Source organism: Lissotriton helveticus, chromosome 6 (genome assembly GCF_964261635.1).
Source record: "Lissotriton helveticus chromosome 6, aLisHel1.1, whole genome shotgun sequence".
Taxonomy (NCBI): Eukaryota; Metazoa; Chordata; class Amphibia; order Caudata; family Salamandridae; genus Lissotriton; species Lissotriton helveticus.
The window spans coordinates 53,974,456-53,998,498 of NC_136067.1; the positions used below are offsets into that span (position 1 = coordinate 53,974,456).

A 24,043-nucleotide genomic window follows, 5' to 3' on the forward strand; every position below is an offset into this window, starting at 1 on the left:
TGCAAAATAGGACAAAATACGACCACCTTAAAAGACCCTTCCGGAAAAGACTTCACAATCAAGACTAAAATAACCTGTGAATCGTCATTTGTAGTCTATATGTTGAGATGTTATTGCCGAAAGGAATATATAGGCAGCACAAAATGCCCTTTGAAGAAAAGGATACTAGAACATATCCGGGCAATACAAAATAATGACAACACATATGCCATGGCGAAACATATCAAAACTCATATTGGTAAAACTTGGCAGGACAAAGTATCTGGGCCTGGCAACAATCCCTAAACAAGAATGTGGGGGGGATAGACTACAAAAGTTGAGAAGACTGGAGTCCAAACTTATAATTAAGTTCAAAACAATGTATCCGTTGGGTCTGAATGCAGATGAAGAGATGCATGTCCATCTGTAGAGACTGAGAAATTAAATAGAAAGGACAAAATTCATATGGCATATGTTGATCATAGTGTGGACTACTGTGTTGATTGATGCACAAATGTAACCAAAAATAGGGCCTTTAATAGATAACAGTATTCAATTCAAATGGGCAATAAGTGGGGTAAAGGGCACTCAGCCCTAGTAACAACAGTAATGTCTATTAACGTATACTCATAAAACTGATGTGTTTAATATTAGCGCGTGGAGAAGTGTGGCTCACTGGTTAGAAGAGGCAGACCCTGAAGCAGAGGTCAGACCCGGGACCAGGGTTCAATTCCCGACGCGGCAGGGTCTTGAGCCCAAATATCCACAAACTCGATAATTCTCGATTCGGTGCCTACTCGAATCATGGGTTCACACTCTGCAGCTCTGGGCATTAGCTGCTTAATCTCCACTACGGCCCCCCCGCGGCGGGATGCCTGGCTTTCACCTTGGGGATTCCCAGTATGGGTATCTCACAGGGAAAAAGCCAGGACGGGTTCCCAAGGCAAGCGCCGAGATGCCTACGGGTAATCAAGCGCTATATAAGAACGCATAATAATAATAATAATAATTTGGGACATCCTCATGTGTCATGAGGCAATACGTAACAATTCCCCTACTATAGGATTACACGTGTTCAAAGAGTATCAGTTTATAGAAAGATCCCCACATCATTTTCCCAGTTGAAATTAAAAAATAGAACAAAGTGTAATTTATAAAAACTTCAAGGCCCATAATGCATCACCCTGAAAACTAAAGGGTGAGCGTATAAAATGTGGAAATTGAAAAAGGACTATTGTAGAACACTGCCGTGATCAAGAACGTCTGTTCGAAACGCGTAGGAGAATTGCGATACACCTGCAAAAATAAATTAAAATATCTACTGCCAAGAAGTGTGCCGCGTTACTTTTTTGTTTCTGAAATATACATTTATATATTTATATATATGTGGGGCACATATAATATGGTGTTTCTGGGGTCCCACGCATGGTCGGGAATATTCTAATGCTTATGACTTTGATGAGGATCCCCTGGAAGAGAACTTACTTTTCTGGTAACCTTCGGCATTATTGCTTGTACATAACGTTGTGTTGGAGCAGAACCAAGTCTCTTGCCAGCATCTCGTGCATGAGGATAATTACAATATGCATGACCAGCTGCTTTTCCTGCCACTCCTCCTTTCCTTCGGAAAGTTCTCTCTTGAGCATCGCTGATCAGAAGTAGCTTGCAGAGGAACTTTCTTTTGCACTCTTGTGATCTGTAGCCTGTTATGTGCACTTTGCCAAAGTAAAGAGGTTACTAGATTACTCACTATCTTCGTGTACACCATGTTGTAGTCCTCAGCTTGTGTTTAGTAAACACAATGTATTCTGGAGTGGTTATCCTGGGTTACCTAAATAAAACCAATTAGAAAGATGCTACAGAAGGAGAGAAGCTGTACTTGAATGTGGTGCAGCTGATTGCTCAAAAACACCTTATAATTATGTAATATGCTCTTGATCTGGGGACACTAATCTACTGTACTTCTCCGTGAAGGCTGGTGATACCTATGGTGGCATTGGCCAGGGTTAGACATGTCATGTAACTGTTCTTACACAATGTGGGCAAAACAGTTGCACAGTTTCAGAGCAGAGAATCTGTTGTCTGTGCCTCCTCGTTCACTTTCACTGCAAGTGTCAGGTATGACCCATGCAGACACCACAGTTCAATCATACCGGGTACAGCATTCGGCGGAATCAGCTAAATACCCGAGGCAAAACGTGCTTGGACGCTGAAGGCCAGGAGCAGAAATGTTTTGTTGTACTTGCATTTATATAGCGCTTTATATCCCAGACGTGGCATCAAAGCGCATTTACAGATGGGAAGCACAGTATGGGAGTGTTTTGCTGAATGAATGAATGACGTCATTTACAGAGCGCAACTTTCACTCTAAAGAGCATCTTGGTGCTAGTATGCGGGTGGATTGAGGAATGAGAGAGAGTGTCTCAGTCGGGAAGACATCAAATAAGTGATGGTACCAGATTATCTGGGGCTGCAAAAATCCAGGTTTTCAAAAGTTTCTTGGATATGGTTCTGACTACGTAAGTCTTAAATGGGTGGGCAGGCTATTCCAAGCTTTTGTTCCCAGGACTGCCATTGACTTTCCCCCTCTGGGCTTCAGGTGAAAGCGGGGAGGTGCTAGGAAATTTTAGGAAGAGGATCTCATAGGACGTTGAGTAACATAAGGTTTGATTCTCGTCCTGAGGTATTTGGATCCAGTTTACCTGGCCATTCTGTAGATGATTAATAGGATCTTGAAGAGTATCCTTTTGTGTATGGGCAGACAATGAAGGACTTTGAGTGCTTCTGAGGCTGAGGACGCCCTTGGCAGTTTCAATACCAGTCAGGCCGCTACATTTTGGACTAGCTGTAGCTTTTTCAGAGCTATTTTCTTTGCTCCTACGTATAGCTGTTACAGTATTCCAGCCGAGACAGGATTAAGGCCACTGCGATGGTCTTCCGAGCTGTAGCTGGAAGTAGATCAAAAACATTTTTGAGGGTTTTCATCAACTGGAAGCAGGTGCCTGCCATCGAGAGCGCTTGCTGGTGGAAGGACAGCATAGTATCAAATCTTATCCCCAGGTCCTTCACAGTATCCACTGTATTAGGAGGAGGTGCTACATCAGTCTCTGTTCTCTGTTTTTTGGCTATTGCACTTGAGATGGTCAGATTTCATCCAGTCAAATACAGCGGAGAAGCAGAGCTCAAAGTTTTCCTCTGCTGCTGTGGAATTTTTATCTAGAGTTAGGATAAGCTGAGTGTCATCAGAATAGGAGACAGACTCAATGTTAAAAGAGGCAACCAAGTCAAGTAGAGGTACCATATATATATATTAAAAAGTGCTGGGCTCTGTCCACCATATCTGAGAGACTTCCGATGACCCTTGTATTAGTCCTGTTGCAAGATCAATGCTGATTTCGGACTTCATAGGAACATTACTTTGCTCTTGCAGATCATTTTAATGCAAACTAATGTAAAGTAATTTTAAAAATCCAGGAAAGTAACATACCTTAGACTGTTTCTGGAAAACTTTACATCTACCAGATCTGTTCGGCCATGAATGCAGCAGAGGTCCGGTATGGCAGATTTTCAGCATACCCACTAGATACATTTGGACATATGCTCAACGCCCCTTTCAACGTTCTTTCACTCCAGGTGGGAGTGAAATATTACTGCCTAATATCTGGAGATATGGAAATGTATATTTATGTGCACAGGTGAAAGTACATTTTTTGCTATAGGGGGATAGAGTTTGATTTCTGACTTGTAATGTTTATATGTACAAAGCTGGCAGCAGCGTCTGCTGTGTAATATTGCTGTACAGTTGTTTTTTACTGCAAAAGGAAAATAAGACATCTATAAAAAATAAGGAGTGTTCATGCTATGTAAATAAACTTTTGCTTTATCAAAGTATACCAATGACAACCTGCCCAGTTTAGGAATTTCGGTTGACTAATGTTAACACTAAGTGACTGTTGTAATAATTATTTGTAAAGAAAATATAAAATATTTTATTAAAAAAGTGGGATTTTTCTTCAAAAAAAAAAAAGTGCTGGGCTCAGGGTGGAGTCCTGGGGAACACCAGAGAGTAACTGCTTCTCTGTCGATTTGTGATTTCCGAGGGTTACTATTTGTCACCTGTTATCCAGAAATGAGATTAGCCAGGCCAATGCTTTGTGTGAGATGCCGTTTTTATTTAACTGTTCTCCCAAGATGCCGTGTGAGACAGTGTTGTAGGCGGCCGATAGATCCAACAGAATCAGCACTGCATTTTTACCTTGATCTAGTGCGAATTTTAGTGTTTCCGTAGTATGTAGCAGTGCTAACTCCGTCGAGTGTCCAGACCTAAAACCGGATTGAGTGGGGTGAAAGAATGCCTCCCTTTATAAGTAGCGTTTGTGTGTCATGCATCAACATTAGAGTTGTGCCGTGTTTTTGTCACAATGCCTTGGTGTGTAGAATCTTTATACTGGCTCTGTAAGTGTGTTATCTGAAGAAGAGTTGTTGTATCCAAGTCTTTACAGCACATCACAGCTCAGATAGGTAGAGTTCCATTTAACTTGGGTGATAGCCAAAGAAGAATTGTCAGAGTTCTAGACTTCCTTAATAGAGAATTCTTTACCTTAAGTTCCTCTTTGCTCAGGTGAGCCTTTTGTTAGGTTTCACCTGCACAGTATTTGCGCTGTGCTTGTGAAATCTCTTGTATTTAATATATCCTAAAAAGGGGCTCTTATCAGGTCCCGTAGCCGAATTTCTGTGTCTATCCACTGTTGTGTGGAACTATTTTTTGTTTACTTTCCCTGGCTGCACGCATTACTGATCTTTTCATCATGACACCACCAAGGAGTATTTATTTGATCTCCCTCAATATTTTATGTGGGGTTGAGTTCTTCAACTCGATGTTATGACTTTGTTTGGGACAGGTATATTAGAGTGCCTGCACAAGCCAGTGTTAAGAACTCAAGTCACTCTTTACCCATATCGGAAGAACTAGACAACACTGCCATGTTCTAGTTATTTTTTTAAATTTAATATAAAAATTGCTCTTGTATACATTTTCTCTTCAGGTTTTATGTTGTTTGGGTACTGAACCAAGTACCATATATCATGTCTGATATCTTTGTTGTTAGGTTTCGCCTGCACAAACAGCTTATTATTAATCACATAGGCCAAACCTAATGCATTTGCCAATGCCTGTTATTGCTTGCACTCCAAAACACACTGTTGTGATGCTACCACCTGTATATTGTTTCCATACCCCAAACACTCAACTGACAAATCCTATATTAAGGATTGTTATGGTTCGAAGAAAGAATTAAAAATCTCTAAAATTGTACAAATGGCACAAATGATTTTAGAGAAACAAAAATAATGAGAAATGGAATGCAACCATAAGGATCTAAAATATTTAAATTACCTGTTTTTCTTTCAGATTGTCTTGCAAGCTTTGCAATCCACTAACACTGCGTCGAAACTTCGAAGATGTGGGTGTCATTGAGAAGCTATCATGAGGTGTAATTACACTGGGAGGATCTATGCTGACTCCTCCTTCCATTTTGTCAGGAGAGTGCTACTATCTAATACCTGAAAATAGAATAAGGACATAAAATCTGTGAAGGGACAATCATATCTGGCTATGAACATAAAACCTACATTATATTAACAACTACTGTCTATCTAGAAGCAGAAAAAGAAAAAAGAAGTTTACTTACTTGTAATCCTTATTCCTCTTAAAAATGAAAAAGGAAATAAGCTTCCTACATACAACTTATGTTCCTTAGTGTTGCTGCCTTTTGTCAATTCCTGTTAGAAACATTCCCAGTCATCAAGGTGTGCGCATCCAGTTACATACAATTGCAGTGCAGTAAAGCAATCAGCTATGAAGAGACGAGTAAATATCAATTTAGTAGCACATAAATCTCATTAAAAAATGATCCAAAGTTCAACCAATGAGGTGTGAACTCTACTACCCCAGAGGCCAATATAGGTCAGAATTCAAAGCACATGTGTGAGCATGAGTACAGACACCTGCAAGCCTAAAAGAGCGGAGGAGAGAAGAATGCCTCTGAATAGATGGAGAATTCCGAAAAAAGGAGAAGAACAATAGTTACTTACCTGTAAACAGGTGGTTCTCCAGTATTGGTGTCTTTCATAGATTCACATGCCTGAATCATTCCCCGTCGTCGGAGTAGGAGTCTCACGGTATATAAAAAAGCAATAAAATGCCATAAAATATATAGCAAATATCAGAAATACCAAACCAGGAAGTAAGTAGCCCCAGCTACAGCAGAAAAAACTTCCATACTTGTGACTATCCTAGTCATTATGTATTAGTCCAAACTGCAGCCAATCAGGCGACAGCACCCACCAGAATGTTCTCCCCAGAGGCTCAGGCTCTCAGATTTTCCCGCACAGTAGTGAAACCCCATGCTATCCGAGGGAGTCTCTGGGGGAAGGCGGGCGGGTTGCATGTGAATCTATGAAAGACACCAATACTGTAGAACCACCTGTTTACAGGTAAGTAACTATTGTTCTTCTCCAGTATTAGGGGTGTCTTTCATAGATTCACATGCCTGAATCAGAATAGTAAGCAGTACTCACAGTAGAACGCTCGTAGACGTCAGAGTATCATATACATATATATAAAAATATATACAGAAGACATGCATAACAAGGATCATCAATGTGTGATCAAACGTCTAAAGAGCATAAATGAGGAGGTGGAAACAGAGGCTCACCTTATTTGAAAAGATTGCGAAGCACTGCTCTCCCAACCGAAGCATCTGCGTCGTCTGCTGAATCTAGACAGTAGTGTCTAGTAAAGGTGTGCCTGCTAGACCACGTAGCAGCTCTGCAGATCTGTCGAAGTGGCACACCAGCAAAAAGGGCAGTGGAAGAGCTAACCACCCTTGTAGAATGTGCTCTTGGTAAGGACTGTAAAGGCCTACCGGCCTGTTGATGACAAAGTCCAATTGTAGAGGAGACCCATCTAGCAATGGTCTGTTTTGAAACTGCACAACCTCGGCGTTGTCGCCCGTAAGCCACAAACAGTTGGTCTGTCTTGCGGATGGCAGAAGTTCTGCAAAGATAAAATTTAAGACATCTTCTAATGTCTAAAGAATGCAGTGCTCTCTCAGCCGTAGACTGTGGGTCTGGAAAGAATGTTTTAAGGACAACAGGCTCATTCAGATGAAAGTCCAGAGGCACTTTAGGCATGTACGTTGGATTAGTACGCAACACCACTGAGTCCGTGGTGAATTGAATGAAAGGTGCTTTAGATGTAAACGCCTGAATATCGCTGACCCTCCTAGCAGATGTCAAAGCTAGTAGCAATGATACTTTCCATGTCAGAAATTTCAGGTCCACCTTATGGATTGGTTCAAAGGGGTGACGCATGAGCTGAGACAGTACGATGTTCAGATGCCATGCCGGAGGAGGTTTCCGGACCGGCGGAAACATGCGAAATAAGCCCTTGAAGAATTGTTGTATGATCCGTACAGAGAACAGAGAGTTTGATCCATCTTGGCGAAACCTAGAGATGGCGGCTAGGAAGACTTCAAGAGTAGAGTGCGCCAAACCCAATCTGGCTAGATGCAGAAAGAAAGGAAGGATTTGTTCCGGTGTTGCTTGAATGGGATGTAAGTCATTAGCTTGGCACCACGCACAGAACCGTTTCCACTTGAGTTTGTATGTTTTGATCGTGGATGGAGCCCTTGCTTTTGCCAGCACCTCCTGACAATCTTGTGGAATGTTTAGGTGTGCAAATTCCATGTGTTGAGGAGCCAAGCTGACAATTTCAGCGAGTTCGGGTCCGGATGGTATACCCTGCCTTGCTGGGTGGATAGAAGGTGCGGAATGCGTGGCAGTGGTATAGGGTTGCATTCCGAGAGAAGGAGCAGTTCGGTGAACCAGTATTGCCTGGGCCATCGAGGAGCAATCAGGATCAACCGGCATGGCTGCTTCTTCATTTTCCTGATGACTTTCGGGATCAGAGGTATCGGTGGAAAGGCGTACGCGAATATTTGATTCCAGTTCAGCGAAAGGGCATCCCCACAAGAGTCCTTGTGGGGAACCCAGCTTGCAAAGTATGGGCATTTCCGGTTCTGGTAGGTTGCAAACAAGTCCAAGTCCGGATGCCCCCACATCCGAAAGATGCAATGTAGCGATGGTAGATGTAGTTCCCACTCGTGAGTGCAGCCCCCGGACCTGCTGAGAGAGTCCACCAATACATTCGCAATCCCCGGAACGTGGACCGCTGACAGATGGATATTGTGAGTCAAGGCCCAACTCCATATCTCTTGTGCTTGTTGAGACAATCGGACTGATCTTGTGCCGCCCTGCTTGTTCAGATAATGCATGCAGGTGGTGTTGTCTGTCCGTATCAAGACTGTGGCACCTTGTAGAGTCGCTTGAAAGGACTTCAGGGCTAAAAATATGGCGTCTAACTCGAGCCGGTTTATGTGCCATTTCATTTGGACCTGGTTCCACTTCCCGCTGACCGTCATGCCTTGGAGGTGTGCACCCCAGCCTGTCATTGATGCATCGGTCGTGACTATGAACCTGGGAACTTCCGCTAGGAAGGAGCATCCCACTTGTAAGTTGGATCGGTGGGTCCACCAGTTTATCGCTCGTCGCATTCGCGGTGTAATCTGGATGATATCCTCGAAAGATCCTGTGACTTGGATCCATTGGCGACTGAGCTCCTCCTGTAAGGGTCTCATCCGAAGACGACAGTTGGGGGTGAGCAGAATGCAGGAGGAAAGCATCCCGAGGAAGGACTTGAACATGCGTACTGAAACGCACTTTTTTAGTGACAGTGCCGCCGCGAGTCGTTGAATCTTGACCTGTCTTTCCTCTGAAATGAATACTTGGGCAAGGTTGGTGTCGAGTGTCGCTCCCAAGAAATCCTTTCTTGCTGTTGGTGTGAGATGAGACTTTTCTAAGTTTATTGAGAAACCGAGGTCCTGCATCAGCGACAAAGTTCTTTGAACGTGATCTTGTGCCATGTCGAAAGAACTGGCCTTGATAAGGCAATCGTCCAGGTATGGATATATTTGTATCGATTGCAACCGAAGATGGGCCGCTACTGGGGCCAGCATCTTCGTAAACACTCTGGGGGCTGAACGCAGTCCAAAGGGGAGGACCTTGAACTGGAAGTCCCTGCCAGCCACTCTGAACCTGAGAAACTTCCGATGCCGTGGGAAAATCGGTATGTGGAAGTATGCATCTTGAAGGTCGAGTGTTGCCAAAAACTCTCCCGCCGAAAGAAATTGGAGGATTTCCTGAAGTGTTAGCATCCTGAATGTGAGTTTCTTCAGGAACTTGTTCAAGGCTCGCAGGTCGAGGATGGGGCGCCATTCTCCTGACTTCTTGCGAACAAGGAAAAAGCTTGAGTAGAAGCCTCTTCCTCTCTGATGATGAGGCACTCTTTCGATTGCTCCCTTCCGGATCATGGTGTTGATCTGGATGAATAGCTCCTTGAGGTGCGCTGGATTGGGTCCTTTTGGGGGGCAATTTGGGGGAGTTTTCACGAATTCCAAAATGTGACCTCTGGTTACTACATCCAGGACCCATTTGTCTGTAGTAATTTTGGACCAATTTAAGTAGTTTTGGGATATTTGTCCTCCAATTTGGTTCGGGTTGGCACAAAGTGGTGGCAGGATGCGTACCTCATTTCTTGTTGTCTCTTCCTCGATAATTAGATTTTCCTCGAGGTTGAGAGTAATTTCCTCTCTTCTGCCCATAGGTTTGTTGCCGGTAAGGCTGAAATCTTTGGTTTCCCTGGGTGGAAGAATAAGAGCGTTGTTGGTTGTAACCTCCTCTATTATTGAAATTCCCCCTTCCTTTTGCACCGCGAAAGGAAGATTTCCGGTATTGTAGAGTACCCAGTGAACGGGCTGTTTCAGTGTCTTTCTTTATGGCCTCCAGAGCCTCATCAACATGTTTTCCGAATAATGACTCCCCATCAAAAGGCATGTCTATTATTCTGTTTTGAACCTCCTGCCTGAAGGAGGTTGCTCGTAACCATCCTTGCCTTTTAAGAACAGCTGCACCCGCTAGCTGTCGAAAGCCAGTGGCAGCAACGTCCACAGCAGCGTCAATCATTTCCGAGGAGACCCACTCTCCTTCCTGAAGGATTTTCTTGGCCTCAGTGCGATCAGGCTCGGAAAGCTTGTCCATGTACGGCGAGATGTCCAACCACATCTGCCTATCGTATCTCCCTAAAATGGCTAGGGAGTTTGCGGCTCTGATGGTCGTAGCTGCAATGGTAGAAACCTTCTTTCGATGGAATCCAGGCGTCTCCCATCCTTGTCTGGAGGAACAGAGACATGAGACGTAGGATTGGAAGATCTCTTCTGCGCCGCCTGTGCCACCACAGAATCGGCTTTAGCTTGTCCGACAATGCATTCTGGAGAAGAGGTAGGCGCCCTATATTTTTTATCTACTCTTGGGAGCACTGCTGGTAAGGAATTTGGCTTGGCCATGATCTTAAGTCCCTCCTTCCAGATGAAATCTATAATTGGAATGGTCCAACTCTGCTTATGTGGTGTAGACTTAAAATCATACAAAAAGCAGTCTTCTTGTTTTGCCTCCATGGTTATTAGAAACCTCCTAGTTGCTCTATCCATGATCTTGTGGAATGAGGCAACGTCCACGGGTGGCGACTCAGATGTAGTAGGCTCCGCCGGAGAGGGTGTGTTTGCATTGTAATCCTCATACTCCGACGATTTAGACACTTCATCCAGCTCCCCTTCCTCCTGATCTTCATGCTCCGAGAGCTCCTCTTCCCTTGGTTGAGGAGATGAAACTGCTGACGTAGGCAACGTTGGGCGACTTTCCTCCAACGTCGCAGTAGTCATTGGTTGTGTCCGCGTAGAAAGGGGAGGCCTTCCCTGCGGCAAAGGTGTAGACATTACCGAGTCACCAGACTCTGAAGGCGGGAAACGTCTATAATAGTCACTGAGCATGTACTGCAGATTGCGAAACAAGTCTTCAGGCAATTGCATATCAGTAGCAGGTCTGTCAGCACGCGGAGCAGGCTGAACGTCCTCCATGTCATCCTCAACCTCTTCCTGAACTTTAATATGGAGTTCTGAAGGACTTCTAGCTGCCCCAAAATTTTCGTCTTCATAGGATCCTTCCTCATCGGAATCCAAAAGCTTGTCCGGCACCACAAGGGTAGTAGAAATAGATTCCGCAGAAGCTCTCTTTTTTAACAATGTAGCTGTAGTCGCAGGTGATGGCAATGGAATCCCTGCTGTTTGCGCCGACCAAACCTGCAAAGTAGTGCAGCTTGAAAGAGGCGGCGTCAACGGGACGTCTGCAGACTGTTGACAGAGTTGCCTCGTTGACAGTATCGTCGTCGACTGGGTCGTCGACGGGGTCGTAGACGGTAGCTTCGTCGACGTGGGCTTTGTCGTCGACGAGGATCTCTTCGTCGACGAAGTCGTCGACGATGGCTTCGTCGTCGAGGTCGTCGACGGTGGCTTCGCCGTCGCGGTCGTCGACGGGGACTTCGTCGACGTGGATTTGACAGTCGACGGGAGGGCCGTCGAGGGTTTCGTCGACGGTACCAATTTCATCGTCGACGGGGATCCAATCCTCGACATCATAGATGAAGACGAGAAACTCGTCGACGGTACCTTGGCCGTCGTCGTCGGGGCAACTGTCGACGACGAGATAGGCCTGATCTGGACATGAACCAGTGTAGGCGAAGAAGCTGAAGACATGACAAGGGTAGGCTTAGGTGAGGAGAAAGTCATAGTGCAGGTGGTAGAAGTGGCCACATGAGAAGAAACACAGTCCTTCTTTGACGTTGAAATTGTCAATGATGGCAACTGAGGAGGCGCAGATTTTGAAGATTTCTTGGGAACTGTCTTAGTCCCAGACATCTTAGAGGGCGTAGTATCCCCTTTGGTAAGTGAGATAACTTTACTTGAAGAACTAGGCCCAGGAGCATCCTGAGAAGATTTAGACTTCTTAACCACCTTCGCCCTTAGAGATGAAACCTCAGTTTCAGCCCTCCTCTTAGTTGAAAGAAATGAAGAGCCAGAGGCACAACTTCCTACCTCAGAGACAGGGTCATCCTTGTTCTTGAGTCTATTGAGCCACAATAGAAGTCGCCCCTCTCTATCCTTGATGGTCTTGGAGGGGAAGGTCCGGCAAATCTTGCACTCCTTCACCTCATGGTCAGGATAAAGACAATACAAACATTTCTTGTGGGGGTCCTCCTTGAAAAGTCTTGGCTTCCCACAAGAATCACAGGCCCTGAACAGGGATTTAGATGAAGACATCTGTGAAATTTGAAGAAATCAATGATGTAGAAGAAAAAACTGAGCAGAGCTCAGGGAGACTCCCTTCACACAACGTGCGGTAGAAAATCTTAGAGCCTGAGCCTCTGGGGAGAACATTCTGGTGGGTGCGGTCGCCTGATTGGCTGCAGTTTGGACTAATACATAATGACTAGGATAGTCACAAGTATGGAAGTTTTTTCTGCTGTAGCTGGGGCTACTTACTTCCTGGTTTGGTATGTCTGATATTTGCTATATATTTTATGGCATTTTATTGCTTTTTTATATACCGTGAGACTCCTACTCCGACGACGGGGAATGATTCAGGCATGTGAATCTATGAAAGACACCCCTAATACTGGAGAACTGTAGTTACAGGTAAGTAACATAGGGCCTGATTTAGAGTTCAGCTGAAGACTTACTCCTTCACAAACATGACAATTATCCTGTCTGAAGTATTACTGGTGTATTATATCTAATGGCACTTGTAATATGGTGGGGAGGATATTCATCACATTTGTGACGTAGTAATCCATCCGCCGAACTCTACATTAGGCCCATATTTCTTCCTTTATGGATTCAGATGCTTGAATCAGACTAGCAGGCAGTGTAAGCAATGCCCAGCAATGAAGTGATGTGTGCTGCAAACCTTTTATATGTATTGTTAATGGTACAGGTGTGATTGTATGCTAACACGATCACTGGTTGTGCATTTGATATATTTGAGTGTGTGACGCAGGCACGGGTTGCAGAAAGCTGCGGCCCACAAATCAGACTGGATTGCTTGAATGGTGCAAAAATGTGTCTCTAAGGGAAGAGTAAAAAGTAGACTAATCGCCAACATATTTTCTATATTTTGAACACAAAGTATTTTGCACTCTCCTGTGCAACAAAACAGGAGCTGAACATAAGCGTACTCCTATATAGAGTACCATATATAACAAAAAAAATATGTATACAGATGCAGGGGCAGCCTTAGACATATAGGCATAGATGCATCAAGGTAAAATCCGCTCGCAAAGGGGCAGATTCTCAGAATCTGCCCCTTTGCGACCGGTATTTTTGCATTTGGGATGCATCATCCTAAATGCAAAAATCGCAATTTTAGAAATCGCAAAATTGCGATTACTTGCATTTAACACCTTGGCTGCTGGAGCTATTCCCCTGCTGTCCTGGGCCATAATAAAAATGGGTGTGGTCATGACGAGCTCAGCTCGTCATGAGCACCTGAGAGGTAAATGCCATAACGAGCTGAGCTCGTCATGAGCACCGAAGGGGTTAAGGAATCTCAAATTGAGATTCCTCAAATGCAATGCATTTAAATTAAAAGAAAATAGCAATTTCGCTAATAAGGGTCGCAAATTACCATAAAGTTGAACTTCATGGTAATTTGCAAAAACTTTGAAAAATGCACTAAAGTGCATTTTTCAAAGTTCCATTTTACACACAATCATGCCCTTAGGGCATGTGTGTGTGCAAGATGTACCCATATGCAGATTTCAGGGGTGCAACAGGGTGTCCTTTTGACACCCTGGCACCCTGAAATTGCAATCTCAATTTGCGATTCTGTAATTGAGAATCGCAAATTGAGATTGTCCTCCCATTCATTCCTATGGGCCTCTAGGCCTCTAGGCCCATAGGAATGAATGGGGAGGTATTCCTTAATTGCGACTCACAATTTGCGAGTCGCAATTAAGGAATTTTAAGAAATCGCTATTATTTAAGTGATTTCTTCATGCATAGCATTTTGCTATTCCTTATTAGCGAATCGTTATTTTTAACTAATAAGGATTAGCAAAATGGGTTCTTGATGCATCTTGGGGATAGACTTATTGTTGCAGGGATGCAGAAACATTATGTTCTGACTTAATGCCCGATGGCACAATAAGGTTAGTGTAAAGGTTTTAAATGACTAGGAATATTAAGATGGACAAATTAAAAATACGTTCTTGGATGATTGGTTATATAATTTACGTTTAATTTTGATTCATTACCTAGAGATTTATGATGAAATATGGTTGGAGCCTATCTCACCTTTGCCCTCCTATGTGCAATAATAGCTGTGTTTTTCGGAATGTTTACAATCATTCTAATGCACATGATTTGCAGATGAACAGAATACAATGAATATTCATTAATTGTAGAATAACACCTATACTAATTTCGGACTCCATGTCAGGGCTAGATATACCATGTGCAGATGAGAGATTTGATTACAGGTTTTGTCTGACTCCTAACACTTTCACTGACTTATTCATAACTCAATGCGGATGGAGTGAGAAACAACTGCCAGTTTTCCACTTCTCTGAAAAAGTCACAGTTTCGTTTTGGGAAAGAAATCTACTAGATAAGAAGTCAATAATGTAGCGGTAACACATGGCACCAAATATAGGGCTGGGACCCTGAAGGCAGGAACCCAAGAGAGGTACAGAGGTATTTTACGATCCTCCTCAGTATTGTGAGAGGTATTCTCTTATCCAATTAAGGTTTGATGAGTACTTAACCGTTACAATACATCTACCCAGGTAGCTTGTGAAATTTCAGAGTCTCTGAGAGAAACACAGGAGGAAACGAAATAAAAATGGTGCAAAACCTACGCCCTGTCCTTATTTACTATCTGAGAACAAACAGTGTCTCATTATCAGCAGATGAAGTTAAGATGGTTGTCAGAACTGTCCCAATGTATAATACTGCGGAATTTCTATTTATAGATTAAAATGGAAGCTGCAGATGTGGGAGGGTCATTCACAAAATATGCTAGGATAAATCTTAAAGTACATTAAGGTCAATATGGATGTATTGAAGTCTGGTTAACTTAAATTGTAGCTATTACCTTGTTTCAATGGACATTACTGCAGGTAACATAGAGAGTGTTTGGGACCTTTAGATTGCCATGACAGACACGACTCACATTAACTACTTACATACCGAGTTGACTATCCAAAGGGACATGTTAACTAACGTAATAACAGACAGATGAGGCAGTTTGAATTACAACAGCGTGACACTGAAACCACAGGCACCACCCAAACACATACACATGCATATGCTATTGTCATTAATTCACAGGGTATAAATGCAATAAAGAGACATCGCGGAGTAAAACAAAATGAAATCCTGTCCTGGGTACCTAGAAAGACTTATCAGCTAAATATGATTTAACCCCTTTGCCGCGGCGCAAATTTTGCTGCGGCGCGGGGGTGGAGAGTGAGCGTAGCACTGCTGTGCTCGTGATGGAACCACGCCGTCATGAGTCGTGAGCTCATGACGGCGTGGTTCCGTCACAGCCCCGCCCGCTCATTAATTCGCCCGCACAGGGAATTAATGTCACGTGGGAGGAGCGGCAGCCGCATGACGGAACCACGCTGTCATGAGCATACGCCGCCCGTGGCTCATGACGGCGTGGTTCCGTCATGAGCACGCAAGGGGTTAACCCCAGTAAACCTTACTAAACCTTACAGGATGTATACTGAGTAATAAATAAGTTGCTTCCAATGGGGAATGTGCTAAATCTACCACAGTGCCAGATGCCGCAAAGCATGTTTGTGCCCCAGCATAGTACTATATATGGTTATCCCTGAAAAACTGTTTTGCCTCAGGTTCTAAGATAAATGGAGGAGGTGCCCACTTATGTATGAACTGACAGTAAATATTTATACCGTGGCTGAAATTAGTTATTGGCAACATTAATAGCAGGCATCTGTTTGATATGCAGTGACTCCATAAGATCAGAAAGACGTAGGGGCATATTCACAAGGAGTTATCACCGCGGTAGCGGCACTTTTCTGCTGCTAATGCGGCGATATTTTTATTGCCGTAATACCAAGCTGTCGTTAGCAACAGCTTTCTGGCGATAGCGGCCGCATCCAGCATCGCCAACGATGGTAGTGATCACTATTGCTAATGATATGCAATGGAGGCGATCCCATGCAAAAACGCGCGCTAACTGCATTACGCGATACTCACAAAGCTTGCCCGGAACTGCAAAGCGATAAAAAAAACAGCCGCTAAGGCACGTTAGCCGCTGGGACTTAAGACCAGAAAAAAGGAGTTCTTAAAAATGGTGATAGAGAATAGCATATATGGGAGACTAGCCCAGACCCACTGAAGCCATGGAAGTACTACTCATGCAGCTCGGAGCACCAAGAAGGCCACAAAAACCACTGCCACTGCCACCTCCCCCAGGACCACCACGGGCAGCGCTGAATAAGACAGGGGGTCCATCGCAGACACCTCGGTCTCACAGATTTAACGCCAGAGGATGTCATTGCCCACTACAGGTTAAAAAGGACATCCATCCTTCGCATCCTGACGCAGATAGCCCACAGGCTGACAGCACCAACACAGCGGATAAGGAATAGCTTTTTACCTGTAACTCCAGTTCTCTTGTAGGGGTTTTTCCATGATAAGTTATAAGCACTTGAATAGTCCCGCCCACGTGCGGGGACCCCGGAGCACTTCCTTAGATCGATCTTCTTAAGTGGATATTTTTTGCCTTTCTTCAGGGGTTAAGAGATAAAAAGACAGTAATGCAGCCTAACTAACTAGGGTACACTGGCCATTACTTACTTCATCTTGAAGTGAAAAAAGATAGTCAGCAAACTTAAATTTTGCAACTGTTTGGAGTTTAATATACAGGGAAAACTCACCTTCACAAAACCCATTTTTTCATGATGGAGATGAAAGGGTTGGACAGAGAAGCCTCATTGGATGCCATTATATGGCTGAAAATAGAAGCTGTGCCTTTAACAGTCTCCAAAGACCACTAGTATCCCATGATGCACAGCCAGTGGCAGTTACTTCAGTTCTTTTTGAAGGAGTAGAGAAGTGAATGCCTATTCTAAGTGACAAATATGTCTGTTTATTCCACCGGGGAGGAGGGAGGGTTGCTTATGACTTATCACATAAATACCCCTAAAAGAGAACTGGAGTTACAGATGAGAAACTATTCCTTCTCTTGTAGGGGATTTCCGTGTATAGTCATAAGCACTTGAATAGACTAGCAAGCCCATCCCATAAACACACATGCGGTGGAAGAAACAGAGAATTCATATGTCAGATTTAAGCAAACAGGTTCCGAAGGAAGCCTGTCCGACCTGAGCATCCGCCTTGGCATTAGAGTCCAGGCAGTAGTGTTTTGTGAATGCATGGACTGACTTCCAGGTAGCAGCCTTACAAATCTCAGAAAAGGGTATATTATGTAAAGCTGCAGTAGCTGATTTTCCTCTGGTAGAGTGAGTCCTAGGCTTACTATCAAGAGTTTTGTTGGCTTTCTGGTAACAAAGTAGAATACATGAAACAATCCACCTGGAGATGGATTGCTTGGAAGGCGCTAGACCAGTACAGAGAGAGCCATAATTCAAAAACAACTGATCTGATCTCCTTATATCTTTAGTTTTGTCCAATAAATCTTCAAAACTCTAACATCTAGGGAATGAAGCGTTTTCTCCGCAGGAGACGAAGGATGCTAAAAAAAAATGTAGGCAGAGAAATACTTTGATTCACTTGGAAATCCGAAATTACTTTAGGAGGGAATTTCAGATGTGTCCTCATGACCACTTTAGATGAATAGAAAACGGAGTATGGTTCTTTGCAACACAGTGCCTGAATTTCTCTTACCCTGCGACAGAAGTGATAGCCACCAGGAAAGCTGTCTTCCAAGACAGATGCTGAAAAGTAGCCTTAAGAATGGGTGCACAGGGCTCTTGCATCAGTAGAGAAAGAACTACATTAAGCTCACAAGGAGGAGAAGGACGTCTGATGGGAGGAAAAACTTTCTTCAAACCTTCCAAGAAATCTCTAATGACGGGTTTAAAAAAAAGGAAGTTTGTGAAGGGCATTTTCTAGAAGCAGTCAGAGCTGCTAGGTGAACCTTAATGGAAGCAAATTGAAAGCCGGATTGTGCGAGATGAAGCAAGTATGGAAGGATGACATCTTCCTGACAAGAAGTAGACTCTTCATTCTTTGATGAACACCAGATACAGAATCTCTTTCACTTATATGCATAAGCAAAGCGTGTGGAAGGCCTTTTAGCTTCCTTAAGGATGTCCATGCAGTCCTGAGGTAAGTTCAAGTGTCCATACTGCACTAATTCAGGAGCTATGCCGCCAAATTTAATGATGAGAGAATGGGGTACACCATCTGTCCTCCAAATTTCATTAGTAGGTGTGATTGCATGGCAGCCTGAGATGTGGAAGTTTAGACCAGTGAGAAATGTCTGTAAACCACCACTGACGTGGCCACTCGGGGGCTTTGAGGATCATCTTGGCCCATGATAGTGAGAACTTGATGAGGACTGCCAGGATCAGGGGGATCTGAGGAAAGGCGTAGAGAAATCAGCCAGACCAGTTGATCCATAGGGCATTCCCCAGAGTTTCCGGATGGTAGAACCTCGAGGCAAAGTTTTGGCATTTGTGGTTTACTGCGGTGGCGAATAAATCGACCTCTTGAATACCCCATCTTATGAATATATCTCGCACCACGTCGTCGTTTAAGACCCATTCGTGATTTTCCTAAAGAAGTCTGCTTAGAGCGTTGGACTGAGCATTTTGAACACCTGGACGGTGAGTTGCTGTTATGGTCAGATTTCTGCCTAAGAGCCACTTCCAGATGGTCTGGGCTTCAGGAGATAACGGTCAGGATCTCAAGCCCCCTTGCTTGTTGAGGTAGAATATTGTCGTTGTATTGTCCGTCTGGACAAGCAGGGAGCTGGCACGGACTGATGGCTGAAAGGCTTTCAGAGGCAAATGAACTGCTCGTAGCTCTAGCAGATTGATGTGGTAAGTGGATTCCTCTGTGGACCATTTGCCCTGAATCTGAAGGTGATCTGTATGTGCACCCCAGCCTAGAAGAGACGCATACGTTACTATTGTTTGCGTTGGTATCTCCTTGTGGAAGGGAATCCCTCATAAGAGATGGTTGGGAGAACACCACCATCTGATGGACTGGAGGGCATGTTGTGACAGTTGAATCTGGTCCTCCCAATCTCCTATTCTCTGGTCCCATTGGTCCTCCAGACATTCCTGCAGAGGTCTCATGTGAAGAAGTGGATTCGGAGTGAGAAACATACAAGATGCCATGGATCCCAGAAGAGGGGAGACCTTCCTCAAAGTTGGAAAAGACGTGGTCATGAGAGCCTGAGCCTTCTGAAGTATCGATAAGCGTCGCTCCTCCGAAGGATACACGTTTACCGTGTGAGTATCGATGGTTGCTCCCAGATATTGAAGGCAGTGTACAGGGGTCGAGATAGACTTCATTTGATTGATGTGAAGACCCAAGCAAAGGGTAAAGTTTGAGGTCCAATTGAAGTGCAGTTGAGCCTCCTGACAAGTGGATGCCTTGATCAACCAGTCGTCTTGGTAGGGGTAGACAAACACTTTGTGCTTCCTCAGATGGGCAGCAATTACTGCCATGCACTTGGAGAAGGTGCTGGGGGCTGACTTCAGGCTGAATGGGAGTACACAATATTGATAGTGATTGTTCCCCACTGTGAACTTCAGGAACATGCGATGCTTCCTTATAATAGGAATGTGGAAGTATGCGCCTTGCAGGTCTATTGCGCATAACCAATCCCCCGATGAAGTTGAGGGTAGAACTGGTGTAACGCCAACATTCTGAATTTTTCTCTTCTAATCCACTTTTTTGCCTTTCTTAAATCGAGAATGGGTCTGAATTCATTCTTGCCTTCTTTTTGACCATGAACAACCTTGAATGCAGTCCTTTTCCTCGTTGTAAAGGAGGAACGGGTTCTATTGCCCTCCAATTGTAATTGGCACAGTTGGAATTGTGACTGTGTTGCAGGGATTGATGGTGGAGAGCTGATGAAACGTAGAGAGTATCCATTGTGAACAATATTCAGATCCCAATTGTCCTGTGTCATGTTGAATGCTTCCCCCTACCAGAGTGGGTAACAGAAGAGGAGGAAGATAGGATTCAGGGCTTAGAAACAGCACAGGCTTTATTTCCTTGCGCAGGTTGCTGTCCTGATCTTCTCCTTGGTTGTCGTTTTTGGAAAAGTTGGAAAGAAGGTTGGTACGACTGTTGTGTATTGGTCTGTCGGCCTTGGTACCTTTGAAGCCTCTGAGAAGAGTATCTGTGCTGAAAAAGGCAGAAAGATTTACGCTGGTCTTTGGGTTTTTCAAGACCCACAGCCTTCAGTGTCTCCATCTCAGCCTTCATACAGGCCATCTCCTCATCCGCATGAGAGCCAAATAGGCTTGTTCCTAGGTAGGTGTTCTATAAACTGCTGAAGAGATTCCCATAGTGCCCGGTTATACCTGCCCAGCAGGGCTGTGGCACTAGCAGCCTTCATAGAGGTCGCTGCTGTGTTGCATACCTTCCTCCCCACCGAATCTATCTTACGGCTCTCCTTATCAGGTGGAACTGTGGACGTTGGAACAGTAGTATGTTGTTTTTTAGCTGCCACTACAATGACGGAATCTGGCGTGGGGTCCGTCTCGAGAAAAGTGGCATCCTGCGATTGAGGACAATACTTTTTCTGTAATCTGGAAGGAGCTGATTTAATGGAAGATGGAGTGAGAAATAATTCCATTGCAGATTCCAACAAGCCTGGCTCCAGAGGAAGCAAGGGATGATAGGATTGTCTCTGTTGGAGAGTCTAAAAAATTACAGAGGTCGATGGAATCGGAGAAGACATTGGTATGTTTAGTTTGGAAGCACCTCGCATCAATACCTCTTGGAAAGTAGTGATGTCATCTATAGGAGAAACTCTTTGAGGAAGAGAATCCGATGATGTCGGGGTATATCTCTCAGTACTCATTAAGGACGTGTCCCTGGTGTGTCAGGAGCGAGATCTCTCCTCATGATGTCGGCAATGTGATAGAGTTGAGGAGCGTCTATGGCTGCGAGAACGATCCCTCGCATGGGACCTTGACCTTGGTCTTCGAGGTGCCGGAGGTGTCGTGGTCCGAGGTGGTGGAGGAGGCGGCTATGGAGGAGGAGGCAGAGGAGGAGGAGGAGGCGGCTATGGATGAGGAGGCAGAGGAGGCAGACTAGGAAGAGGAGGCAGTTCATCCGGAAGATGAGAAGAAGACTGAGCTGGTGACCTAGTTGGGGAATATGTCCTTGAATATTCAGAATCCGAAAAACAAATGAACCTCCTCTTTTTACGAGCCATCTGAAGGGAGGAAGGATCATTAGATACACCATAAGATCCAGCTGTCCCCCTCAACGTCAATCTACTTGTCGACTGTGATCTTCGACATCACCTTTCACTGAGAACTTCCTCTCAACGTCGACTGGCTCTACGTCGATCGAGTCGAAGATCAACGGTGTCTTCTAGGCGTTGACCGCTGTGACTCTTCGACAGCGACCGTCAGTGACTTCTTGACGGCGAACAGCGATGACTTCTCGACGGCGAGAGTTAATGACCCTTTTACGGCGAGTGTCGGTGACTCCTAGACGACGACGACTATGGCGAGTTGACATTGTCCTCGACTGCTGGAGTGTGTTTTATCTAGGTACCTGAATCGATATTCCTATTCTTTGCCCTTGTCCGGTTATAAATCAATAATATCCCTACAACGGCATAGAAACCCGTTTCATAATTTAGTCATAGCGCATGCTGTCACATTAAGCAAGCCTATTCCTCCAGCCCCCTAGAAAGCACACGGAGTTCTTAAACAAATCCAAGCCTCCAGCAACCTGGGAAATCCCCGCTGCTTTGTTTTGATTTCGTCCAAGAACTCCTGTAAAGCACTGTAAGAACGACCAGTTCTTAGTGACATCTTTATTGACGTCTTATGTCCAGCCTTACGTCAAACCCGGCACCTTTCAGGTATAAATATACCAACGTTGCCTTAAGCAAACACACAGTGGTGATGAATCTGGAGCAGCTACTACTTGCCCGAGAGCCCAGCTGATGCGAGAGCCCACGGACGCTGCCCCTCCCTTTTGACGCGCTGAGAAAGACGCTGTCTTTTCTCTTGCCGAGAAATCCAGCCTCCGGCGTTTCCAGCTTACCCTTGCTGGTGACTGGGATACCGAGTCCTGAGAGAGAGATACCAGCCCTCCTGCCTTCTAATACCCAGGTACTGAACTGACTAAACCCTTACAGAGAATTCTTGAGTCAGATTCTTGGCAAAACAAACTTAACTTAAACTGCTACTTACTTACTCTTTCCCACGTATTAGGCTTAGGTCAGGTACACCGGGGTAGGCGTAGTTAGAAGCACCAGTTGAGTACGATTAGTCAATGTATATATGTATGTATCTATTTTATCCATTTTAAAGTGTCATATGGCTAAGAAACCATATCAATGCTTTTACAGTATTATTTCATAATCCTGCTTTTACTGTATGCACTTTACTTAACTACAAGTATTGCAATTGTAGCAATTCATTTCTCTTGTATGAGGAAAGAGACTGCTCAATAAATAACACCTTTTATTGAACACACCCGTCTCTTTTTCTCTGCAATCTAGTGAAACTAAGTACGCACTTATTGAATGAGTGAAATAGCTGTCTTTTGTTTTCACACGACTCTAGACATACACTCTTATTCAGGGAGAGCAACGTTGTCATGTTTTATGGTTGTCAGAAACTAAATCCCTTCTTGTCTATCCAGGGAGGTTAAACTCCCCCTCGCCTATTCGAGAAAGTTTCTAGTGAACTCTGAGCTAGCTGGCAAAAAACTTAAGTCTAATATAGTCAGTAGAGACCTAGTTGACCTCAGTCCTACGTCTACACTGCTGAATATATTATTCCAATGCGCAGAGCCTATTGGGACTATAGGAACTACACTACATGGCGCCCAACGTTTGGTAAGGCGATAAATCTAACGCAAGACGTTAGAGTAACTCAGTCGTGCTTTTTCACACAGACCCTTTTTCCCATAAATACTCCAAAAGACGTCTGGAGTGGGTAAAAGGTTAAAAATCCGCCGGAACTTAGTAGGAAGAGATTTCTATGTATAGTTTTTGGTTTATTTAACGTTGAAGGATACAGTGTTCCAAAAGATTGTGCACCTAATCTTTGTTTCCTTGAAAACCTGATCTGCAACAAAAACCTTCCTGTCAGTAAAATGTCAGACGGTGAAGGAGATAGGGAGACAGCTAGAATAGCAGCTCAACTCCTAGAGGAAGACACAAGTCTCCTACAGCAAGACCCGGATGCAATACTCATCCCGGTCAAAATGAGAAAAACTATAACTATTAAACTTATAGAAAATGGACTGACATCGAGAGGTGGTACAGTCATATTCGTAATTGAGGCACATGAATATCGGCAGACAGAGGTATTCTATTCATGGATAAACTTTCCAGCAGCAAACGCTGTCACACATGAGTTCCACTATTACAAAACAGAGGAACCTCCGGATGACTACACTCCTTTCAAGGAGGTGGAAATCCCATTAAAATACCAAGAGCACCTGCTCTGGCTTAAAGGCGCCCTAAAACATAATAATCACATCACCAGACTCGGTCCACTAGGTAGAACAGGAGCAACGTGACCGGTTCTAGCCAGCTACACACCACAACCCGACTTCGAAAAAATGTCAATACCAGAACTTTTAGCACAGCTAAAACAACTGATTAAAATTCATAGACAATTAGTCCAATATGTAATGCGGACTTCAACAGTCCAACCAGCTATTAACATTCCACAGCTGACTCCTCATCAGGGGAATACAAATAAAATAAAATAACACCACAGAACATACAGTCATGTCTGGGTAAAGTACCCATAAAACGGGAACAAATTCCATTCTGGTTAGCACAACAAATCACTCAAATAGAGGCAGTGTTTCCGGATACTACCCCTACTGAGAAACACAGA

The 24,043-nt window shown here is 44.2% G+C and overlaps 1 protein-coding gene across 7 annotated transcripts in view; it reads right to left on the reverse strand.

Annotated features, from left to right (window-relative positions):
- DNAH8 (dynein axonemal heavy chain 8) overlaps nucleotides 1-24,043 on the reverse strand; it is a 10,041,960-nt gene that overhangs the window by 9,904,195 nt on the left and 113,722 nt on the right. For all 7 annotated transcript variants that reach the window (XM_078647354.1, XM_078647353.1, XM_078647356.1 and 4 more), the window contains exon 2: nucleotides 5,375-5,541. In XM_078647354.1, coding sequence (XP_078503480.1) covers nucleotides 5,375-5,512 — 138 coding nt within the window. In that variant the 5' untranslated portion in view covers nucleotides 5,513-5,541. The remainder of the gene's footprint in view (nucleotides 1-5,374; nucleotides 5,542-24,043) is intronic.